Source organism: Dipodomys merriami, unplaced genomic scaffold, assembly GCF_024711535.1.
Source record: "Dipodomys merriami isolate MVZ:Mamm:240054 unplaced genomic scaffold, mDipMer1.0.p SCAF_4, whole genome shotgun sequence".
NCBI lineage: Eukaryota > Metazoa > Chordata > Mammalia > Rodentia > Heteromyidae > Dipodomys > Dipodomys merriami.
The window spans coordinates 9368740-9390885 of NW_027205603.1; the positions used below are offsets into that span (position 1 = coordinate 9368740).

General features: G+C 36.4%; 1 protein-coding gene across 1 annotated transcript in view; it reads left to right on the forward strand.

The window, feature by feature from the left end:
* Positions 1–22146, forward strand: part of Plxdc2 (plexin domain containing 2) — a 391989-nt gene that overhangs the window by 325957 nt on the left and 43886 nt on the right. The window contains exons 11-13 of the mRNA XM_069990475.1: positions 11043–11103; positions 16930–17077; positions 18875–18913. Coding sequence (XP_069846576.1) covers positions 11043–11103; positions 16930–17077; positions 18875–18913 — 248 coding nt within the window. The remainder of the gene's footprint in view (positions 1–11042; positions 11104–16929; positions 17078–18874; positions 18914–22146) is intronic.

The following is a 22146-nucleotide window of genomic DNA, read 5'->3' on the forward strand; positions in this document are numbered from 1 at the left end:
AGGGCACCTCTAGTGTTGAATTAATGATTACCAAAAGCCACCAAGATTTTACATTCCTTTTTCTGAGCCAACCACAAAGTAAAAAGTTGCTTCCTATTTGCCTTACAGGTTTAGAGGAGCCGCTCAAGTGTAACATTGGCACAAAGTCAGAAATTTTTAAGGAACAGTGTCACAAAATGGAATCTTGAAACATCCCATAGGTTTCTTTGTTGTTGAGTATTCGCTTCAGTGGCTCACAGCCCGCGAGAGAAATCTTTTGTTTTTTTTTCCTTCTTCTTTCCCCCTGAACTCAACTCTTCTTTCTGTTCTACCAAGAGAACAAGGATAGATGCTGGCAAGAAACTTTAGATTCTAAAAAAGAATTTATTCATCAATCAATGAAACTTTCTCCTGACTTCTTTAGCACCCTAACTTTTGTGCTGGAGGTAGGTGAAGTATGAGTCTGGATATAGAAGGCATTATGTAGATTTTCCTTTATAGAATTATGTTCAAATTTCTTGGCTATTCCTTCAAACAGGCATTTTTTATCTGTACTAGGTGCTACGAACGTTAAAAATGTGTAAGAGAATTTATGTTGATAGACTGTAGAAAAGTAAAACAAGGGCTTCGTCCTCATCCTCACCCAGAAAACTTGAACGTGACAGCCTCCATTCCTACAAAACAGAATCTCCAATATTAACTCTCCAAAGTGCAATAGGTGGCAGAGACAAAAACTGACCCTGGTTTTACGTATGCATTTCTAAAGCTCAGACTCTTTCGACTAAATAGGATAGCCTCAATTTTGTGCAACCATCAAATTGTGAGGAATATTGCCAAGTTGGAGGTGAGAATTCTCTGACTGACCCTTGTTAAACTGAGCTCAGTTCAACTATTATGTGCTCAAACAGGGGCTTTACGGGTCATCTAAAATGAGGCGATATGGTTCATTTGTTTTGTGAAAAAGCTTCTAACCGAGTGCTACATATTATTCATTAAATTCCAAATTAGTAATTCAATGTTAGAGGCACCCTTGCCTTTAGAACCCCAACTTGGAAAGGGAGTCAAGTGTGCAATGATGCATCTGTTGTTGGAATGGGATTCATTGCGTTGTGCTCCAGCATTTTCCAGAACAGGATCCCATTCTGGCCTCATGCAAGACACCAGAAGCTGCACATATAGTTCAGTGGGAAACACAGCAGCATTTTTAATGGAATTCTCAACTGGTCCCATGAGGGGCTTTCATCTTGACATATATGCAGCGATGAACCTTGATCAGACTCAACCATCTCAGTCATTCTTCCTCAGCTCTCAGCCCCCTTTCCCAAACCATCTCACCAAGCTCCATGGTTCACACATGCATAAAGTATGTCGACCATATTCTTCCTCCTCGACCCTTTCTCTTTGCTCTCCTTGCTCCTACTATGACCCACACCCCAGATAGAATACTCATTTTATATTCATATATATATTTTTAACTACAAAATAAGGCACACTAATCATGATCCTACTCTTCCTTTAGTAATCATATTTTGGTCTCTAACATTTGTCACTAAAAGAGCTACAATATTCCAAAAGAAGTCAAAAATATTTTACAAACAAGGAGTCAAATTGTTAAAACATGTTTTGGGCAGACTGTGACACCAAAAGCCATATTTAGGACCAATCTTTTTTTTTTGGGGGGGGGGGGTCCAGTCGTGGGGCCTGAACTCTGGGCCTGGGCGCTGTCCCTCAGCTCTTCAACTCAAGGCTAGCGCTCTACCACTTGAGCCACAGCACCACTTCCGGCTTTTTTCTTTTTGCTTATGTGGTGCTGAGGAATCGAACCCAGGGCCTCATGCATGCAAGGCAAGCTCTCTACCACTGAGCCACCTTCCCAGCCCCGGACCATTCATTTTTTAAAAGTATTTTCTTAAAATATTAGGATAACGAGCTTGATTCCAAATGGTAAAAGCTCTGAGAAGCTGAATCATTATGATCATACCTCTCACTCCAAACCTTCCTTTAGACAATAAATTTTCTACCCTCAAGCTTGGTGCTGAAAGTTGAGAGATCATGTGTCTGTATCAAGAGATACTGTCTCAGGGGGTACAGTAATACATATTATTTTACAGCAACATGAAAATTATACTTGAATGGGGTTCCATAGAAAGTGTGAGTAGGATGGGAGAGTAAGAGAATCTCAGAGCAGAAGGCCCAGAACTGAAATATGCTTGAAATTTGATTACAATTTGGAAAAGAGCTTGTGGTAAGTGAAGGGAAGGTATCTATGAAACTGTGAAGTCTTTATTGGTGCTGCTGTTGGAGAATATAAATGAGGGCTGTTGGAGAATATGAATGAGGGAATGGTGTAAGTGGTAGAGTTCTTGTCTAGTGTAGTGTACATAAGACTCTGAGTTCAATTCCCAGTCCCATAAATAAACAAAAAAGGAATATTTCCAATTTTCATCCTGTTAGTAAGTTACAGTTTTCCTCCCATATAAAAATTCTGACAATTATTTCCAAGATATTCTTTGCTTATTCCTAAGTTTGTATTAGTGAAATTATTAGTTTTTCCAACATTTCAACAATATAGTATATCTTCTATTAATCTCTGATGAGGGCTCTCATGAGCCTTAATTGCACATCAATTCTTTCATAGTCTAGTATGGCTGCCTTGTTTCTAGCTATGAGTTGGTTTATCCTGTTAAATTTCTAGAAGGAAAACCATCATGCAGAAAGCGATGAATTGTTCAACTGCTTTTCCAAAGCTTTATTTTCTTGCTTTCTACTTTCTTTGCATCCTCAGATTGATACAGTTCAATGACAATTGGTAGAAGTGAGCAACCATTTTATCTTTCTTTTATTCGTATGATTCAATCTTTCTATAACATATAATGTTAGCTGTTGATTCGTTATAGACAGCTTACTGTATTTATAAACATGAAATTTTGGGACCTCAGCAGTTAAAAATCAAACCCAAATGAATTTACACCATGAGTACAAATATGATTTAATTTAAACCACAAATAGTAGCATTTGTTTATACTCCCAGCATTGGAGAGACTGAAGCAGGAGGTCCGCATGTTCAAAGTCAGCCCAGGCTACATAGCAAAACCCTGTCTTAAAAACGGAAAGAGATCTCATAATGTAGTTTGTAGCACAAAGAGTGAAGATTATTTGAAGTCTTAATAAATGGGAAAATAACTGATAAAATCTAACATTTTTTCTTTCCTAAGAAGAAAATGTTAGCACACTGAGATAAAACTCAGGAGATTTATGCAATAATAATAATAATAATTTACAACAACATGAAAAATATACTGAACTTTGAAGCCCCAGAGGCATAATGGGGATTGAAATATGATCAACACTGTTAGCTACCTAACCTATGTCTGTGATTCTAGCTAATGTCTAAGAGAAGGAAACAAAAATGACAGATAGGCTTCTTAAAAATGAAAACCCCAAGTTATTGTTTGCAAGTAAAGATCCCAGTTACAAACAATTACACAAATCAATAGCTTCCCACTGGGGGACAAAAAAACAACAACAAAAAGCAACAATTCCTTTCAGAATTTTTCCTGTTAGGAAAAAAGTAATTTTTAATAAACAGTATAAAAACATTCTTAATAAAAGCAAAAATAAGTAAAATAGTCACTGCCAAACTTAACAATCCTTCTAATGGAAACAGTGAAAATTTGACGAGGTACTCAGGCTGGCCCTTCAATAAACACTGCAATAGCTGGAATGCTGGTAAGTTTTAAGATGTTAGTTATTTCCATTAGCAATCTGTCGTGTGCACAGCGAAATTATTGGAACATTATAATGTGATTATTAAAATCCCATAGAAGAGCAAATGAGTGAAGAAGCTCAAGGGAAACAAAATTAAAATGAGATCAATGATGGAAGAAGGAAGTAGCTAAGCATTATTCAATAACCATGTTCCTAAAATATCTAGTGCTCTGTTGTAAGGAACTATATATTTTTAAATTTCAACAATCCAGATAAAATGACCATTTCCTTGATTAAAATATGTAGAACATATATATGCCTGGCACCTGTGTTTCCCATTTGTAATCATGGCTATTCAAGAGGCTGACAGCCAGAGGACAACAGTTTGAGGCAAGTCCAGAAGAATCCATCTCCAAAATAATCAGCAAAAAGTAGGGCTGGAGGGGTGGCTTAAGTGGTAAAGCACCAGCTGAGCAAGTGGGAGGCCCTGATTTCAAACACCAGTACTTGTAGAAGAAAAGAAAAGAAAAGTTAGCAGTTCTACACTATTACTAATTACTTTGCCCTAATCTGGGATTAGAGGCTTGCCCAGTATATAATTAACTTTGCTTCTGCACAGCATGATTTGAATGCAAATTTCAATGTACTTTTATATATTCTTCATTTCCTTAAAGCCATGAAAATGCACAATTGAGAACATTTTGCCAACATAAGCTGTGGCTGTTAATTAGAAAGACTTGTTCAAGGATTGCCATTTTCCAGATTAGCCTAACTATTGTTGGTTTTCTTCCAACATTAATTCTTTCTCACCATCCACATTCTGAAACTGAAGAGGCCGGTTATTAGTAGATGGCAATTGCAAATAATGATTTTCCTTGCAAAAATTTAATCAAAAGAAGATAAACTAAATGTAGGTGCTTTTATTTCTCACCAGGCATTTGGAGAAAGGAAGAAAACATGAATTTTAAAATGAGGTAGCAGAATTGGAAGGATAACATTGGTGGTTGTATTTTATAAGCACATGTTAGGACTATTGTATGTTCTAGAAATCTAGACCAAAATGTGAGCCTTTATTTTATTAGATATATATCCATAAATCAGTAGCTCATGCCTGTAAATCTAGCTATTCAGAAGACTGAGATCTGGAGGATAGAGATTTGAACCCTTCCTGAACAGAAGTTCAGGTACTATATCCAATTATCCAACAAAAAAGCAGGTCTATAAGTATAAATGCAAAGCTATGAGTTCAAACCCCAGTATACACACACAGACAGACATACACACACAGAGACAAAGACAGAGACAGAGAGAAAGAATATTCCAAATTGTTACTTAACTATGTAAAAATTTCATAATGTATCCTGCAGTAGTGTCTGTATACTTGGTTATTGACAGGTTCATATATATATGTATATATATAAAAGGTATATAAAAGGTCAGGGATGAAAATTCTGACAAACCATATTTTCAAGTTTGTTGGTTTTAGAAGAAAAAGTGTATATAGATACAATTGTTCTTAGCGTGCTTAAGGCCAATTGGGAACATCAAGGACACCCATAAAGAAAATGTGGTATGAGCTTTTGTTAATTTCTGTTCAAAACAATAATAATTATGATTGGTACTTCAGATTTTATGAGCTCTTTTAAATTAAAATGTTCCAATATTTGAAAATGAAAATATTTTCTGTATCTTATAGGACCATTCTCTTACTATATGATAAATTTTGTAGGTATTAAAATGGGAACATCTCATCTAAATACTTTTACTTCTTTTTAAAAGCATCATTCCTATTTTAATGCTAAAGGATCATTTTTCACACTAGTTTGCTAGCTGTACAATTGATTTTTCCATTAACATGGTGCACCCTAATAGCTTTAGGCTATAAGAATCATATAAATCATGATACCTGGATGAGATGTTTACCCAAAATCTCCAGAATACTATAGACCTTTACTTTTATATAATAACCTATAATATACTTTAGTAAACTGTAGAATGTAAAACAAATATGACCCAGTTTTTGATTTTTGTAAGTGAAGTTTTATTGGCGTACAGTTATTAGCCAAATCTGATTATGCACCTGTCTGTCTCTGCTTCTACACACACTACATGATTGGTTAAGAGAAAAATGCCCATCCTAATATATTTGCTTCCTGGGTCTTTATAGAAAATGATTGCTCACTTCCTGATCTAGAAACTAACTCTAAGGAAGCCTTCAGATTCTGTAGTCTCTTTACTATCTTCTCTTTTGTAGAAGTTTCATCTTCCCCGCAAAAATGACATAAGTTCAATTGTTCAGTAAGACGTCCACTTCATTTTTTAATCTTTGTCTATTGCTGCTGAATACATTCTAACAGGTTTTTCCTTTGACTAAATATATTACTCTTGTAAAAGAAGCATTATTTCAGAAACGTTTCCCACAACACTGAGATAAGCAAAAAATGTGATGAGATTTATGCATGTACTTCTTGATTTGAGAGATGCTGCAAGCTAGGATAATATTGTTTGTTGTCTAGGCTGCCTTTTAAAAAATCACATTCACTTGTGGTTTGTGGGGGGGACTTTGGTGTCAATGCATCATTGAAACTGAATGAAGAGTAGAATGGCAGGGCTCTATGAATTTGCTGTGGGATTGATTAGTTAATAGTAAGATCAGAATAACTTGAAAATTAAACCTTTGGGAACCAATTGCATTTCACTTGGAGTTGAATGCTCAGATTTTTGTTTTTGAAATTTCAGTTTCTGATGGATATTTACAAAACAGTATTATATTTATACACAGCAAATGAAGATTTGGCCCCTTACATGAGAGCAATTTAAGACTTTTCTCTCATAAGATTCTATGGCACTAATCCCCAAATATGATAAACTTTTGGTATGAAAACGTTTCATGTTAATATAATACATAGAATAAATTCCTAAGCATTTTCTAAGTCTTGACTGTAAAATGCAAATCTCACTCCTTCACTCTATGCCCACTACATAGATATGACTAAGGCTGAAAAACAGGAGTCATTTTTGAAATCACATTCAATTTTTACTTTTACATAATCTCCCTTCCTCATTTTTCAAATGAAGGAGGAGGCTTAAAAAGGGAAAATTAATTATGGCTAATAAAGTTCTGATCAAATAAGAGGAATATGTTTTGAAATTTAATGTACAGGATGGAAACTATAGTTAATAAAAGCATATCATGTATTTCAAAACTGCTAAGAAAGTAAATATCAGATAATCTCATCATAAATAAAAATGAATCAGTATTTGAGGCCACGAATAAGTTAATTAGATTAATCCCTTCACATGGAATACATCTATTGTAATATTACTTTAAACTGTTAAAATATATTCAATTCTAAGTTGTCATGATACAACAAAGTAATGTTTAAAGTGAAGGGGAAAATAATTTTCATGAGATTACATGTTTTGTCCGTGTTTTGAACTCAAGCTCCACCTGCTTTTAACAATGCTTTCCTTTGAGAGTTACAAATAAGGGCAACCAATTATATAATAATTCATGCTTACACTTAGTATTGAAGAGGTCTCAGAAAAGAGCTGTGGACTCCAGTGAGTGGGAGGCTATGTTTCTGGGGACAAGGGAAGCTTGAGTAGAATTGGTTTACTAAGTGGGGTATTTTCTAGGTGTATGCAGTAAATAGCACATTGAAAGGCAATGTCATGGGAGAGCCCAACTCATTGAGGGAAGGGCAAACAATTGCTATTCTTAGAATGTAAGAAGTATATCTTCGGGTTGTATAATGAGAGCTGTAGGAGTGAGAAAAGAGGGTGCTTGCTTACCTCTTTGTGAATTACCGTTAAAAAAAATGGGAAAATACAGGCACCGGCGGCTCATGCCTGTAATCCTAGCTACTCAGGAGGCTGAGATCACAGTTCATAACATGGGCAGGGCAGGAGAACCCATGAGACTCTTACTTCCAATTCAGTACCTAAAAAGCCAGAGCAGAGCTATAGCTGAAGTGATAGAGCACTAGCCTTGAGCAAAAAAGGTAAGCTCAGGGTCAGTGCCCAGGACCAGCACCAGAAAAAAGAAAAGTTGGAAAATCAATATGCTGAAACAGGACATAATTAATATCATTGTATTGTAAAAACACTTTTAAGGAATACACAGTACCTGAGTGGAGACAAAGTTATTCCCACCATGATTTTATTTATTTAACATTTAGAAGTAATATGAAGGTGGCTTTTAAAAGTGATTAATTGATCACTCATACACATGCAAATAGCCCTTTAGCTTATAATTGCTTTTGGTAGCTATTTAGATTACTGGGTTATAAAAAAAATGCCAAAACAGCAAGTTCCAATTTGATTCTCTTTAAGACACTGTAAGCCACAAAATATATCAGCTTTTTGAACCAAACCTTACTTTGCTTTGCCGTTCTCTGTACCCTCCCCCTTCCTAATCCTTATAACTCATAGATAGATTATTAGAGGGCCAATTGTGAATAAATAAGTAAATGAGTTGCTTAATTGACTGACAATCTTCAGTAGAACTCAATTTCACACGAAGTAACTGGAGGATTATCTAATACCTCAAGGAAATCACAGCTGAACTGTTCCCTGGGATCAATTTAACATTCTAAGTGACTATGTTTCCTCTGTTAACTTTTCATTTGACACAAATTTCAGATTTGATGATGTTCTATAATAAGGTAAATATATATCCTACTGGCTTTGGATTTTTTTGGATGCAATACATAAAAGCAAACTAGAATCAAAAAATTGTGTGTGTTCCTTAATTAATTATGGTCAAGGAACCTCCCAGAAAACAACTCTTATAGAAAAACCAATGCATTCTGGTCTTCCAAAACAAATGATGGTGAATTCTTCACTTTTTAACCAGACTTAAAATGGAAAAAAGAAAGAAAAGGAAGAAGAAGAAGGTGGTCCAGACACAGGTAGTTCTTACCTATAATCCTACCTACTCAGAAGGCTGAGATCTGAAGATCACAGTTCAAAGCCAGCCCGGGCAGGAAAGTCCATGAGACTCTTATCTCCAGTTAAACACCAAAAATCTGGAAATGGAGCTTTGGCTTGTGTGGTAGAGTACTAGCTTTACGCCATAAAAAAAAAAGAGGCTCAGGGACAACATTTCTGTCCTGAGTTCAAACCCCAGGACCAGCACAAATAACGAAGAAAAAAAAAAGAAAGGAAGAAGGATGAAAGGAAGAAAAGGAGAGGAAGAGGAAAGGGTAGAAGAAGAAGAGGAGGAGGAGGATATGGAGGAGGAGGAGGAAAAGACATCATCAGGCATCTGTCTGGTCTGAAATTAACTATATGGTGCACATGAGAATCTCATTAGGTAACCTAAGATGCCATTTGCCAATGGGGACTTGAGAAGTTAGGAGTCCAAATCACGCACTGACATTTATTCTGTGCTAAATGTGTTGAACACAGTTGGTAGGCATGAAATAGCTGACTGCAGCAGGTCCTGTGCTGTCCAGAGAGAATGATAGATAAACATCATCTTTCTGTTAATGGTAGCGATGTTTTCACTTTCCACTTGAATTAAATTATCCTCTTTCTTGCTGTGGTTCACAGTGACAATCTAAGAATCTTTAAAAAGGCTATCATGTGGATCCATTGCAATACACTGAAAGAAAAAGATGCTAAGTAAAACTATATCCATTGTAAAATAAAGATAAAAAATGAATGGCTTTTATTTATTTTGAGAGTAAATCAATGACTGTTAGATTATTATATAATAATAGGATTCATATATTAGACATAAACATAAATATACAGACCTATTAAATATTAAAATTATGTTGGTCCTTAATTGTAATAGACAAGCAAAATGTATTTTGTGTCACATATATCAGATATAATCAATAAAACTCACACTAACTGAAATATTCTCAATCAAATTTGGCATAAGACATAAGCCATAAGGTATTAGATAAGAGAGAACAGCTCAATATTAAAATGAGATGCAATCACAGCTTTATCGGAACATGCTCTGGATAGTAATTCCTGGGCCTTGAAAAGGAATAGACTCTGTTAAATTAGGTAGAGAAGACAAAATTATTCTAGTCAAGGACAAAGGAACAAAACCTTGATAATCTAGTACTTGCACAATCAAACCTTTTTGGGCCTAATTCAATCACAGTGTAATTGGACTTTCCCAAAATACATTCAGGCTCACCAGAAGGACTTATACAACTCATGAAACTTGTGGTGTTCAAAGTTGTCATTTATTACATGAAAGAAGTCAGATAAAATTTAGCCATGGAAGAAAGAATCATAGAATAGAGCTCAAGAGAGATAGACCATGCACAAGTTCCCAGTTCTCAGTAACATCAAATAGATAGCTTTCTTAATTCTCCCAGCCACATGGGGTGACAATATACAAGCGTTGACTGCCATGAAACTTCACACCAAGCCTTGGTGACCAGGGTCTTCATGAGGCTCAGCTAGACAATAATAGATCCCAGTGAGAATCACCTGCCTTGCTGTCATCTCTAGCTCTGTCAGAGGTCAATCTGATGTGGCATAACCTCAGGCACAGGTGAAGAAACTATAATATTCATAATAACTCATATTGTCGGGCTATGGATTGTAGCTCTGTGGTAGAGCATTAGCCTACCATACACAAGGCCCTGGGTTCCATTCCCAGTACCACAAAAGTAAACAAAAAAATAAAAGTAAGCAAATCATATTGTTAGCATAAACTGTCTTATTATATTGTTACCAGGCAGGATATTACAGGATCTAAGATATTTCAGTTCTCCTAGGACCTATTTAAAAATACTTCAGAATGCTAAGCTAACCCTTAACTGCACAATAAGATGTTGATATGGCTTTTTTTTATGTACATTTTTTTATTGTAAAGCTACTGTACAGAGGGGTTACATGAGTAAGGTAATGAGTACTTTTCCTATCGAGCATTGTTACCCCCTCCTTTGTTTTTCTCCTAAATAATGAATATATATCTGAAGTCGTGAAAAATGGTACAAAATATTGTCTGTATTGACTTGTTTTAATGATGGATGGGGAATGTCTTGATTTTTTTCAGATTTCTTTATTCTTTAGAATAAAAACAACCAACTTCAGAGAATAGCAATTGCTCATAACCTTTGTGCAGAAGTCCTGTCACTCCATACAATGCGACCAACCTCAGCAGAGGGAGACCTTGCCCTGTGTGACCTTAATACTGTGACAGACTAGGAGAGATAATTCAGTAACACTGTGTCCTCCAGTCACCGGCACTGTGGAAGGAAGTTGATGTGCTGAAACTAAAAGTTTGAAAAGTAGATACTTACCAACCTTTTTGCTTTTTCTTTTCATTTCTATTCCCTTCGCTGCTTTCTTGCTGAACTACAAATGGGTCTTCTTCGAAGATGTTCCAGTGGATTCGATCGCCATCGACAGGACTGGGTAGACAGTGGATGTCCTGAAGAGGTACATGTGTGCTTCATTATCATAAGATTCCTAGAACTAAGCTGTCATCTGTTGTTGATACAAGTTAATGGAAAGCTTATCTATTTTAGTCAAAATTAGGACCCTTGATGTGCGTTAGACATTGGGGTCAATGACATAGACGACAGATAGATAGGTAGGTAGATAGATAGATAGATAGATAGATAGATAGATAGATAGATAGATAGATAGATAGATAGATAGATAGATAGATAGATAGATAGATAGATAGATAGATAGATATCACTTATAATATAAATGTATCTGTCCTGTGAAGTAGGTGCTATTATTACCAAGAAGAGAAGAAGGTGGGGGGAGAAGGCAGTGAGAGATGTGGAAAGTGATTCTCGGATTGTTTGGAACCTGCCTATGGAGTAGGAGAGACAGGGTGGGAAGCTCCAAGCAAACCATAGTTCTTCGAAATACTTGTTGTTTTCTACCATCAAAGAAACACTTCTTCCACTTCTTAGCACAAATAACAAAAGCAATTATATAGGAGAGAAGACGGATGGCCACAGCCAGTGTGCTATGGAAGGCATGACAGTATGACATAGCTGCCCCCTTGGGACATGGCCTAATGTCCACTCCAAAGCAAGCAGGATAGACTCGATCATACCATGGTTCAAGCAATGGCACGTTGTTCCAACAGCAATTTTCACCAGTTTAGATTTTCCAGTGAATTCTATTTACACATTTATTCCAAAGTCACCTGGAGCTTCTCCTTGCTTCATGAGGGAAAAGTGTTTCTTCCTTCTCCCATTATTAAGTTGTAAGGCCTAATTTTTCAGCAAATATTACAAATCATTCCGCCAGCTTTCTCAGTCAACAAAGCAAATCTTGTTCAAGTGCTATTTTTAAAAACTCTGAGGAGTTCAGTGGTTACTTGAAACTTGTAAATTTTCATTTGTGGGGAAATGTTTCATGAATCCTGAAAAATACTACTTTTAAGAAGCTTCCTGATATTACATGTGGTGGTACACTCCTTTAATCCCAGCAGTGGGCAGAGTGAGATGGGAGGATCATTTGAGTTGAGGAATTAGAGTAGCCTGGAAAACGTAGTATGATGCTATCTCAAAAATAATTAAATAAAATTAGATCCAAAAGCATTTGTAAATATTAACTGCTTTATTGAATGGTAACTCCTTTGAACCATAATTTAATGATAATAAAAATATAAGAAATAAATGAAGCCAAAATAGCACTCTTGAATATAAGGTATTGCAAATACACCTTCAATCAACTCTTTCCATTCTATTGGGAAATTACAGTAGTACATACGAACCCTTCATTCTCATTTCTCTAATCTAACAATGCAGTTCAGAAAGAAAACTACATTGATAAAGTATGAATATGTTTTCATATCATAGTGGCTTTTATTTAATAGAAGTCTAAAATGGCCTGACACTGGTAGCTCACGCCTGTAATCCTAGCTACTCAAGATGCTGAGGGTAGTGGTTCAAAGCCAACCCAGGCAGAAAAGTCTCCATGAGACTCTTATCTCCAATTAACCAACTCAAAAACCAGAAACGGTGCTGTGGTAGAGTACTAGCCTTGAGCCAAAAGAGCTCAGGGACAGCAACCAGACCCTGAGTTCAAACCCCATGACTAAAGGGAAAAAAAGTCCAAAATTATAAAAATGTTCCAAATACTGGATGCTAGTGGCTCATGCCACTAATTACTACCTAATCCGGAGGCTGAAATTTGGAAGATCTCGGTTCAAATCCAGTGTGTGAAGAAGTCTTTGAGAAAAGCATGGTGAAAACCTCACTCAAGTAGTGTAACCACAGCTGACCATTCAAGCTCAGTGACCACAAGGCTTTGAATTCAGTCCTCCACGCGGGCCAAAGATATATTCACAATGAATGTCTTTACTTCATAAAGATTTAGAATGTAATTCAGACACTTAATTTTTCACTCCAGCATGGTCTTACTATGAGCCATGGAAAACAGAGGAAGCTGTGGTATTATAAGCCTGACCAGGAAGATCTGTGGAGAAGTTACTGTGTTCAGTGGACTGTGCTAACCACTAAAACTACACAGATAAATTTAAATATTCTCCCTGCTTCCAAGTAACTCAGAATCTATTGAATTCTGTAGCATTCAGTGTTTCTCTTTTCCTTCTATAATTAAGTTACCAGCAACTTTATTTCTAGCTTGATGGAAAGCAATTCTTTTCTTATGCAATAGATAAGTAAACACATTCATCTATTCCCATCCAGTTTTTGTACCTGAGGCGAGGGTTAACATTTCTTTTTCATACATACTGTCAGCCAAATCCATTTGATCGGTATAATGAGCACCTACTGTTTATGCTTAAGAAGCAGGGTCACTGTGCAAAGACTTGCTTGAATCCAGTGAGAAAGAAAGCCTAACTAACCATATGTTCCATGAAGCAGGTTGTGTTCCAAAGACAGGCAGAAAGGCACAATGACAGCCTAGAATTCACTGTGGTCCACACCCTGTAAGAGTCACAAGAGCTTCCCAAGGCAGATAGAGTTCCATCTGCAGGAGTCCATTTGCACCCAGCTGAAGAGACCGAAGGAAGTCAAGATGTCCCTGAGACTGGCTGGACTAAAGCATTGAAGGGCATTGTCTTTCTAGGAGGAATTGAAATCGAGCCAAGGCTCTTGGGGTCAGTGCCTCCCTGCATATTGAAGTTGATGCATTTCTCAGCACATTTTTTCTCCACTCTTGACAACTGCAAGTGAGAAAAGGTAGTGAACTTGGAGAACTGGATCTGCCCAAGGCCAGAGTTCCTACGACATAGTAAACAGTGATCATTTAAACCTAAGGAATAAGCCAGGTGCCAGTGGCTCACGCCTGTAATCCTAGCTACTCATCCTGAGTATGGGGATTCAAAGCCAGCCTGGGAAGAAAAGTCTGTGAGACTCTTATCTCCATTTAATCACCAGAAAACTGGAAGTGGCGCTATGGTTCAAAGTGGTAGAGCTCTAACCTTGAGTGAAAAAACTCAGGGACAGTACCCAGGCCCTGAGTTCAAGCCCCACAACTGACTCAAAACAAAAACCAAAAAACAAAAATACTAAGGAGAAAGTCTAGTCAGATCAGATCGGCCATTATGTCCAGCAGAATAGTCTGGACTATCTAGCCTGTGCAAAAGCAGAGTAACCACAAGTGAACTGTCTTATTAAGTAAGAAAACAGAAGATGATGTTTAAGGTGAAGTCTGAAGAGCAATTTGAATAAAAAAAAGCCAGAAGGTGACAGATGAGATTGGGGAGGTGAACAGTTTCCTGCATGTGACCTGTGGAAGGAATATGCCTCTCCTAAGCACAGGGCGATGCTGTCTGAATGGTTTGATCAAGGGGATAATACCGAAATGGCTTGTTGGGGAAATCACCCTGGCCTCCTCTAAGGCACAAAGGGTGATTGTGTCTAATGTAGTTCTAACCCAATTCGGTGATCTGAACCGAATCAGTGGGGAGAGCTGGTGAGGGCAATGGTGGTGGTGGTGGTGGTGGAAAAAAATGAGGTAGTTGGTTGAATGCAAATAGTAAGAAAATATTTTAAATTTCTCTTCTCTTTTATATTCCTTTTAAGTGTTTTTTAACCTTTTCCATCTTTAATGTAATTTTGATGCCCAGTGAAAAAATGAAGATGTGATCAAACAGACTTGATATATTAGATTGTGTATGCAAATAATATAATGTAACCCCCCAAATCCTTAGTTCATTAGAAGTCATATAGGTCGGGTGAATCTGATCAAATTATGTACATGCCAAAAATATTACAGTGAAAGCCCTCAGTACTATTATTTTATACTTATAAAACTTTTTTTGGGGGGGGTCCCATCGTGGGGCCTGAACTCTGGGCCTGGGCGCTGTCCCTCAGCTCTTCAGCTCAAGGCTAGCGCTCTACCACTTGAGCCACAGCACCACTTCTGGCTTTTTTCTTTTTGCTTATGTGGTGCTGAGGAATCGAACCCAGGGCCTCATGCATGCAAGGCAAGTGCTCTAACACTGAGCCACCCTCCCAGCCCATAAAACATTTTTTTTAAAGAACTTGAATTATCAATGACTCAGAAGCAGGATTTTCTTTCGTTCTATTTGTATGCCTACCTGTCCCTATTAAAAGTAAAACTATTCTGAGTTTCAGATTTATCAATAAGGAATTTGGTTTATTCTCTTACCAGTGTTGTTTTCTGTGGTGGTATATAATTCTTCTTTTTTTTTTGTAGCTCCATATTCTGTGGTTGGAGTATATAATTCATTTACTTGACAAATATTGGTTGTATGCTCATGATGTGCCAAGCACCTTTTAGTTACTGGAATGTAGTAGCAAGGAAATTAAAAACAAACAAAAACCTACCAAGCTCTACCTTCCTAAAATTTACCCTCTCATAATCAGATTTTTCCCCACTCTGCCTTTTTTTATTGGACATTGTTTCCAAAGTTTTGCTATTACTTAAACCCTTATGCGTGACTCCTGAATTAAATGTATAGAAGTTTCTCTCGTGACCCTAGAGCCAAAATTGCGGAGCACCAGTTAGAAAAATGTGCAGTGTTGAAAAGTAATACTGGATTGTTTTTGATTCATGAATTGTATGTATGTGGGCTGTCCCTGAGCTCTCTAATTGCCTTTCTTTTATCCAAGAGATAAAAGGTGAGCCCCAAGTGTAAAATTAAGAGAATCATTGTGGGGCGGCAGTTTTGATTAGAGCAGAAGTGGAGAAATTGCCTCTGAGGACAATGGGAAAGTAGATGAACCAAAGTACAGCCACGCTGCATAGTCAGCCGAGCTAATGGGCACAGGAGATGAATCCATGGAGCTGGGTTAGAGGTGGTGGTGAGTAATTCTCCACGCACACTTACCTTTTAACTGACCTGGTGGGATGGGTCTTTTACTTTAGAGAGTATTAAAAATTAGCAAAAAAAATAGACTAAAATGCTTAAAACGATGAGAGCAATTGGAATGATGAAAAATAAAGCAAGAAGTTTATTGGGTTTGAATGTTCTGAATAGTCTAAGATAAAAAGAATCTGAATGGATACACTGAAGTACGAAAATTGAGCTTGTGTTTTAAGTACTAAAGCATTTACTGATGAGGCTAAGGTCTCAGGTGTGAGGAGGATATGAATGTGAGGTCAGAGAGGTGATCCACAGCCTTTAGTGCTGAGACCTGATCCTTGTAGATGGAGTTTTCAATGGAGCCAGAAGATAGAGGCAATTGTAGTTTGTAGCTGAAGAGAATACACTTTTCCTTCATATACCTGAACATAATTTAAACCTCATTTAGTTACAAGTTTCTCTTCTAATTTTAACATTGTTTTTGTTTGATATTATGTCTTTTATAAATATATGGATATAAAATTTAAGGCAAGCAAAAAGCAAAAAGAAACGTAAATATGCTAAGGTGGCACACTTTGTTACAGGTCTTTTTTTCTCTCCTTGTAAGTTTTTTTGTTGGTGGTTATGTTAGTGGTAGTGGGGCTTGAATTCAGGACCTGGGCATTATCCAAGAGCTTTTTCACTCAAGGCTAGTGTTCTACCACTTTGAGCCATGTCTGGTTTTCTGGTGGTTAATTGGAGACAAAAATCTCACAGACTTTCCAGGTCTGGGCTGGCTGTGAACTACCACCCTCAGATCTCAGCATCGTGAGTAGCTAGGATTGCAGGCATGAGCCACCAGCATCCGGCTTTATAAACTTTTTGAATTAGCAAAATTCATAAATATAATCTGACACAAAAATAACATACTTGCCATCTCTTGTGCTTTACAATCCAATTTCTAGGATATAAGTTTGCAAACTAGGTGCTCAATTTATTTTCTGTTGTGTGTCTCTTCCTAGTCAAAAGAGAAGATGTGTGAGAATGCGGACTCGGTGGAACCTTCTCAAACCACCACAACTATACACACAACAGCCACCCAATTCAGAGTTTTAACCACCACGAGGAGAACAACCACATCTCAGCTGCCAACCAGCCTGCCCACAGAAGGTACTCGTGAGATAGTTGGCTTTTTCCCCTTAAAAGTTTAGAAAATCTCTATACTGACAAATATATATATATATATATCATATATATAAAAATATATAGTATATATTAAAATTTATGCTAATATATGTACATATATATATAAAATGATGATTTTCAGGGAGAAAATTATTCTTTGAGAAGTTGAATTTCTAAGAGATTTCTAAAAGAGGGAAAGGCAAAAATTTTCATGGGCTGATATTATATTCAGGAATTCATTTCATGAATTTATTTGAAAGCTGTTACCTCTGATCTGGCTTCAGTCCTCCCTAGTACTTGTTAGATACTCAACACATTCGACGTCATAGGATAGAAGGGAAAATGTGTATTGAATGCCTATTGATTTTGAATTCTGAGCCATAGATAATTCTACTCATATAGATTTGTTATGTTTCCTGAATGCACTCAATAAAATGTTACCCTATCACCATGCAGAAGTATGCACATCACAATATTGTTCTTTTAAAAGTATTCCTCAGCTGGGATCCCATGGCTCACGCCTGTAATCCTAGTTACTTAGGAGACTGAGTTCAAAGCCAACCCGGGCAGGAAAGTCCATGAGGCTCTTATCTCCAATAAACGACTAGAAAACAGGAAATGGCGCTGTGGCTTAAGTGCTCACCTTGAGCTGAAGAGCTGAGGGACAGCGCCCAGGCCCAGAGTTCAAGCCCCAAGTCCAACAACAACAAAAAAAGGTGTTCCTCAGCCAAGTGCTGCTGGTTCACACCTGTCAGGAGTCTGAGATTTGAGGATCTCAATTCAAATCCAAGCCAAGCTGGAGTCCAGAAGGCTCCATTTCTAATTAACCAGTAAAATGCTACACTTAGAGGCATGGTTCAAGCGATACAGTGCCAGCTATGAACATGATATCCTAAATTCAGGCAATTCATGAGGGAAGAATGTATGTTAGTCAGTATTTGATAACTTTCTAACCTGAATGGTACCACTAGGAAGTAGGTGGAAATATGACAATGATTTCCCATGAGGCAGCCTTGGAAAAAAATAGTCATACCTTCATTGCCATAAGCCAGGAATTTAAACTTGGAGCCTGCCCTTTTATTTTGAAATATAATTGAATGTTGGAAGGTTCATGGAATAAATTGAGAGGGAAGGCAAGTGCCAACTGTACTTTATTGCTTTTAAAAGCAACATTGTACTTAAATTCATATTATTTGAGATTATTACATTAAGTCCATGGAAATATTCTTATAACTGAAACCCTACTCTTCGGAATGAATATAACCAGACAAGAAAAAGCAAATCTTATGGAACTGTTTAAATCAAGAACAAGATCCTTTCACCAATGATTTTGGCCATTTATGTTATTATGGAAAAAAAGAATTTTAAGTTTCAAACTTTAGTAAATTTGCTGAATTTGCAAATGGTGATGACTTACAATCTGTAATGTTCTTAATCTTGATTCTTTACAAATGAATAAATTACATCATAACTGTAGAATGAACTAGAAAGTTATAGAAAGGTAAAAATCAATGTACTTCATATTGTAACTTTCTCTTTCTCACAAAGGTTAGGATCTTTCACCAAATTCTTTGTCTTAACAATCTCTGCAAGAACTCTGATACTTAGTGTATCACGTAAAAACTAGATCTAGCTCTCATTGAGCTAGATTTTGTCTGAAAATATGACCAAAATCTTGTCATGTCACAACTGAGGAAATTCATAGACAATAAGGGACCATGAGCTTTATGTACTTGTAAAATCTGTTTTGTGTTATATAATTATTTTAAATTTCTCTTCCAGATGACACCAAGATAGCGCTACATCTCAAAGATAATGGAGGTAGGAATTAACACTTCTCTTGTATATACTTTTTAAAAATTCGTTCTTTTGATATAACAGAAAGCATATGGCCTCTCAAGTAGAAAGTCTTTTGTTTTTTCATTTTTGTTGGTGTTTAACATGGGAAGAATTCATTGGGTCGGCTAGAAAGTGAAAGTCTAATCCTTTTGTTTATCTATAAATGTACATGACATCACTGCCAGAAAGGAAGTAGAAAAATTCATACATCTTTCATTATCTACATAGCTGTAGGTACTGGTTCAAGTGTTTTCTCATTGAGTTGAGTGATTGATCAATATGTGTTATATATAACATTAAGAAATAATACAGTAAGTATGGAAACATACTACACTAGGTCTTTTCAAAATCTGTTCTGGGAAGCAAAGGACAAAAATTAAATATTCAAGAGAACATCCTGTTAGTGACAGATTTAATGTTTTACTAAGATGATTTGGAAATATCTGTACTGGTACTTGAAAATTTGAACAAGAAGTCTTTATCAAACCAATACAGTGAGGTTTATGTGTGTGTGTGTGTGTGTGTATGTGTGTGTGTGTGTGTAGTTTTATATACATACCATGATATGTATAACTCTATATATCTACAACTGGGACACATATAGCTATATAATAACTATTATATATGTAACTATATATAAACTATATATACCCTGATATTTTGGAATTATGGTGGCTATTGTTTATATTATGTAATATAAACATTATAATTATGTATTACATTATGTACAATATAATTATATATGATATAATTATATAGCATATAATATAAATATTATGATTATATGTAATATATAATAAAATATTATATATATAATATGAACAATAACCACCAGAATTCCAAATAATTATAATGTTTATATTATATAATATAAACCATAGCCACCAGAATTCCAAAATGTCATGGTAATACCAAACTCTTTCCACATCTTTTTTTAAAAGTACTTTTCTTAAAACCTTTGTAATGGGGCTGGAAAGGTGGCTCAGTGATAGAATGCTTGCCTTGCATTGCTGAGGCCCTGGGTTCAATTCCTCAGCACCACATAAGCAGATAAAGCTGGAAGTGATGCTATAGCTCAAGTGGTAGAGCTCTAGCCTTGAGCTGAAGAGCTGAGGGCAGCGCCCAGGCCCAGAGTTCAGGTCTATGACTGACAAAAAAGAAAAGAAAAGTAAAGAAAATTGAAATGCAATTTGGCCACCCTATCTAAGGAGATTTAAGATATGTTTCTGCAAAAAACTATAGCTTGGTGCTGGAACTCAACGGTAGACTGCTTGCTTAACATAACCAAACACTTGGGTTTGATTTCCAGCTCTGCAAATCAGAGGAAAAAAAAAGACTTAGGAGAAATGATGCATTACTCTTCATTGCACCCTTATTAAAATAGTATCATGAGCTTGCCTTTTCCTTTATGAAATGTGGGCATTTGGGAAGGATCACTATGTGTAGTAAATTAGATATCTTGATTTAACTTCTCAATTTGCTTGGCTGTCTCTAAAATCCTTTTAATTTAGAGATCATTACTGTTCTAGGAAAATGGTGGAAATTTTTCAAAACAGTCAATATGTAGCTAGAAATCAATGCCTCTGCCATTCTATAAATTGTATTGTTTAAGTATTGCCTTAACCTCAGCTCCAAGTCTTTCTGGTAGTTGATTTTCTTAGTGGAATCCACAGCTGGTCTGATTATGTATTCCCTTTCCAGGAGATGTTTTTCCTTTGTGTTCAATATCAAAGCATAACATATTTCTGAGCAGCTAGAGACCAAAGCCATAGCACAGGGTTTTTCACTTAGAGGGCCTAGACTGAGACACAGCTTGTTAAGTGTTTCTCCATGAATCTTCAATTCCATATTGAGTTCCCTACTGTCTGGACATTGAGTTTAGGTAGAACCTTCAGGGTTGAATAGAAATTTGAGGTTTTTTGAGTAGTTTGGAGAAAATATCATAAATAAATCTAAACAATAGGAATTCAACCTAATATGTGCAGCCTCCCTTAGATATAACCTAATTAACCATTACTAATAACTAAAATTTTGAAAACTCAGAAGCTCCGATTTAAGGACTAGATTTTATCTCCAACTGCGTTATCACTGGTTACATTCCTAGAATATTACATCAAAATTTAAATACCTCATGCAAGCCCAATGTTCAAACTTTTTCTTATTTATAAGAACAGAGAGAGTAGGGGTGGGGAGAAGAGAGAGAGGAATAGTTGTTGATTGATTCCTGTTTCAAGCTCTCTTCTAAGTGCAGTAGATGCATTAACTTACTTAATTTGCAATACCCTTGAGTTGTTTTATTATGATTTCCATTTTTGTGAGTAAAAGGTACACAAAGGTTAAGATTGTATATAAATGTATTCAGCCTGGATGCAAACTCCAAGTCTTTATTGTTTATCCATTTTAGGAAAAATCTCTTACAATCAAAGGCCACTATAGAAGGGACAAGAATAAGCTGTCTTATTTACCCTCCTATATTCATTTTCCTCTTCTGTAGCACCTGCTTATACTTCTGTGTTTGAAAATGGCATCTCCTTCACTCATGTAATTATGTATGAGTTTCCAATTGGTCCTTAACTATGAAAAATCACAGTTGCATTAATTCTCCTGTGAAATTGAGTCATGTCAGAGTCATTGGCATATTGTCTTCAAACACAATGTACTGTATAGTTTATTCCACAATCTAAAGTGCTTTGGGCCTTCTTGGTTTCCCTAGAAATTTAGGTCTAATTCACTTGTAAGGAGCACGTATACTATATTCTTTTTTTTTTATTTAATTTTATTTTATTTGTGAACATACTGTACAGAGGAGATACAATTATGTGGGCAGGATAATGCATACATTTCTTACCAAGCATTGCAGCCTCCTCCTTTGTTTACCCTTCACATCCCTTCCCAGCCTCCCCCCTCCCCTCCAATCCCAATCCTTCTCCTTCCCCCCCTTCTCCCCCCCCCCCGCACCGACGTTGTAAAGCTAGTTTTGGACATGACAACTTGTACTTCTCATTGTTGCAACAGGTCCACCTGTATCCTTAAACAACTGGTTTTTCCCTATCTCCTCCACAAGTTATACTGACATCAAATATAGTGAAAGCAGGGGTTATACTGTGGGGGAGGGATATACAAAGCAACAAAGAGATAATCTTATAAATGCGTTAGAAACACATGCATGAAAGAAAAAAAAATTAAAATACACATCTAAGGGTTCATTTTCCTGA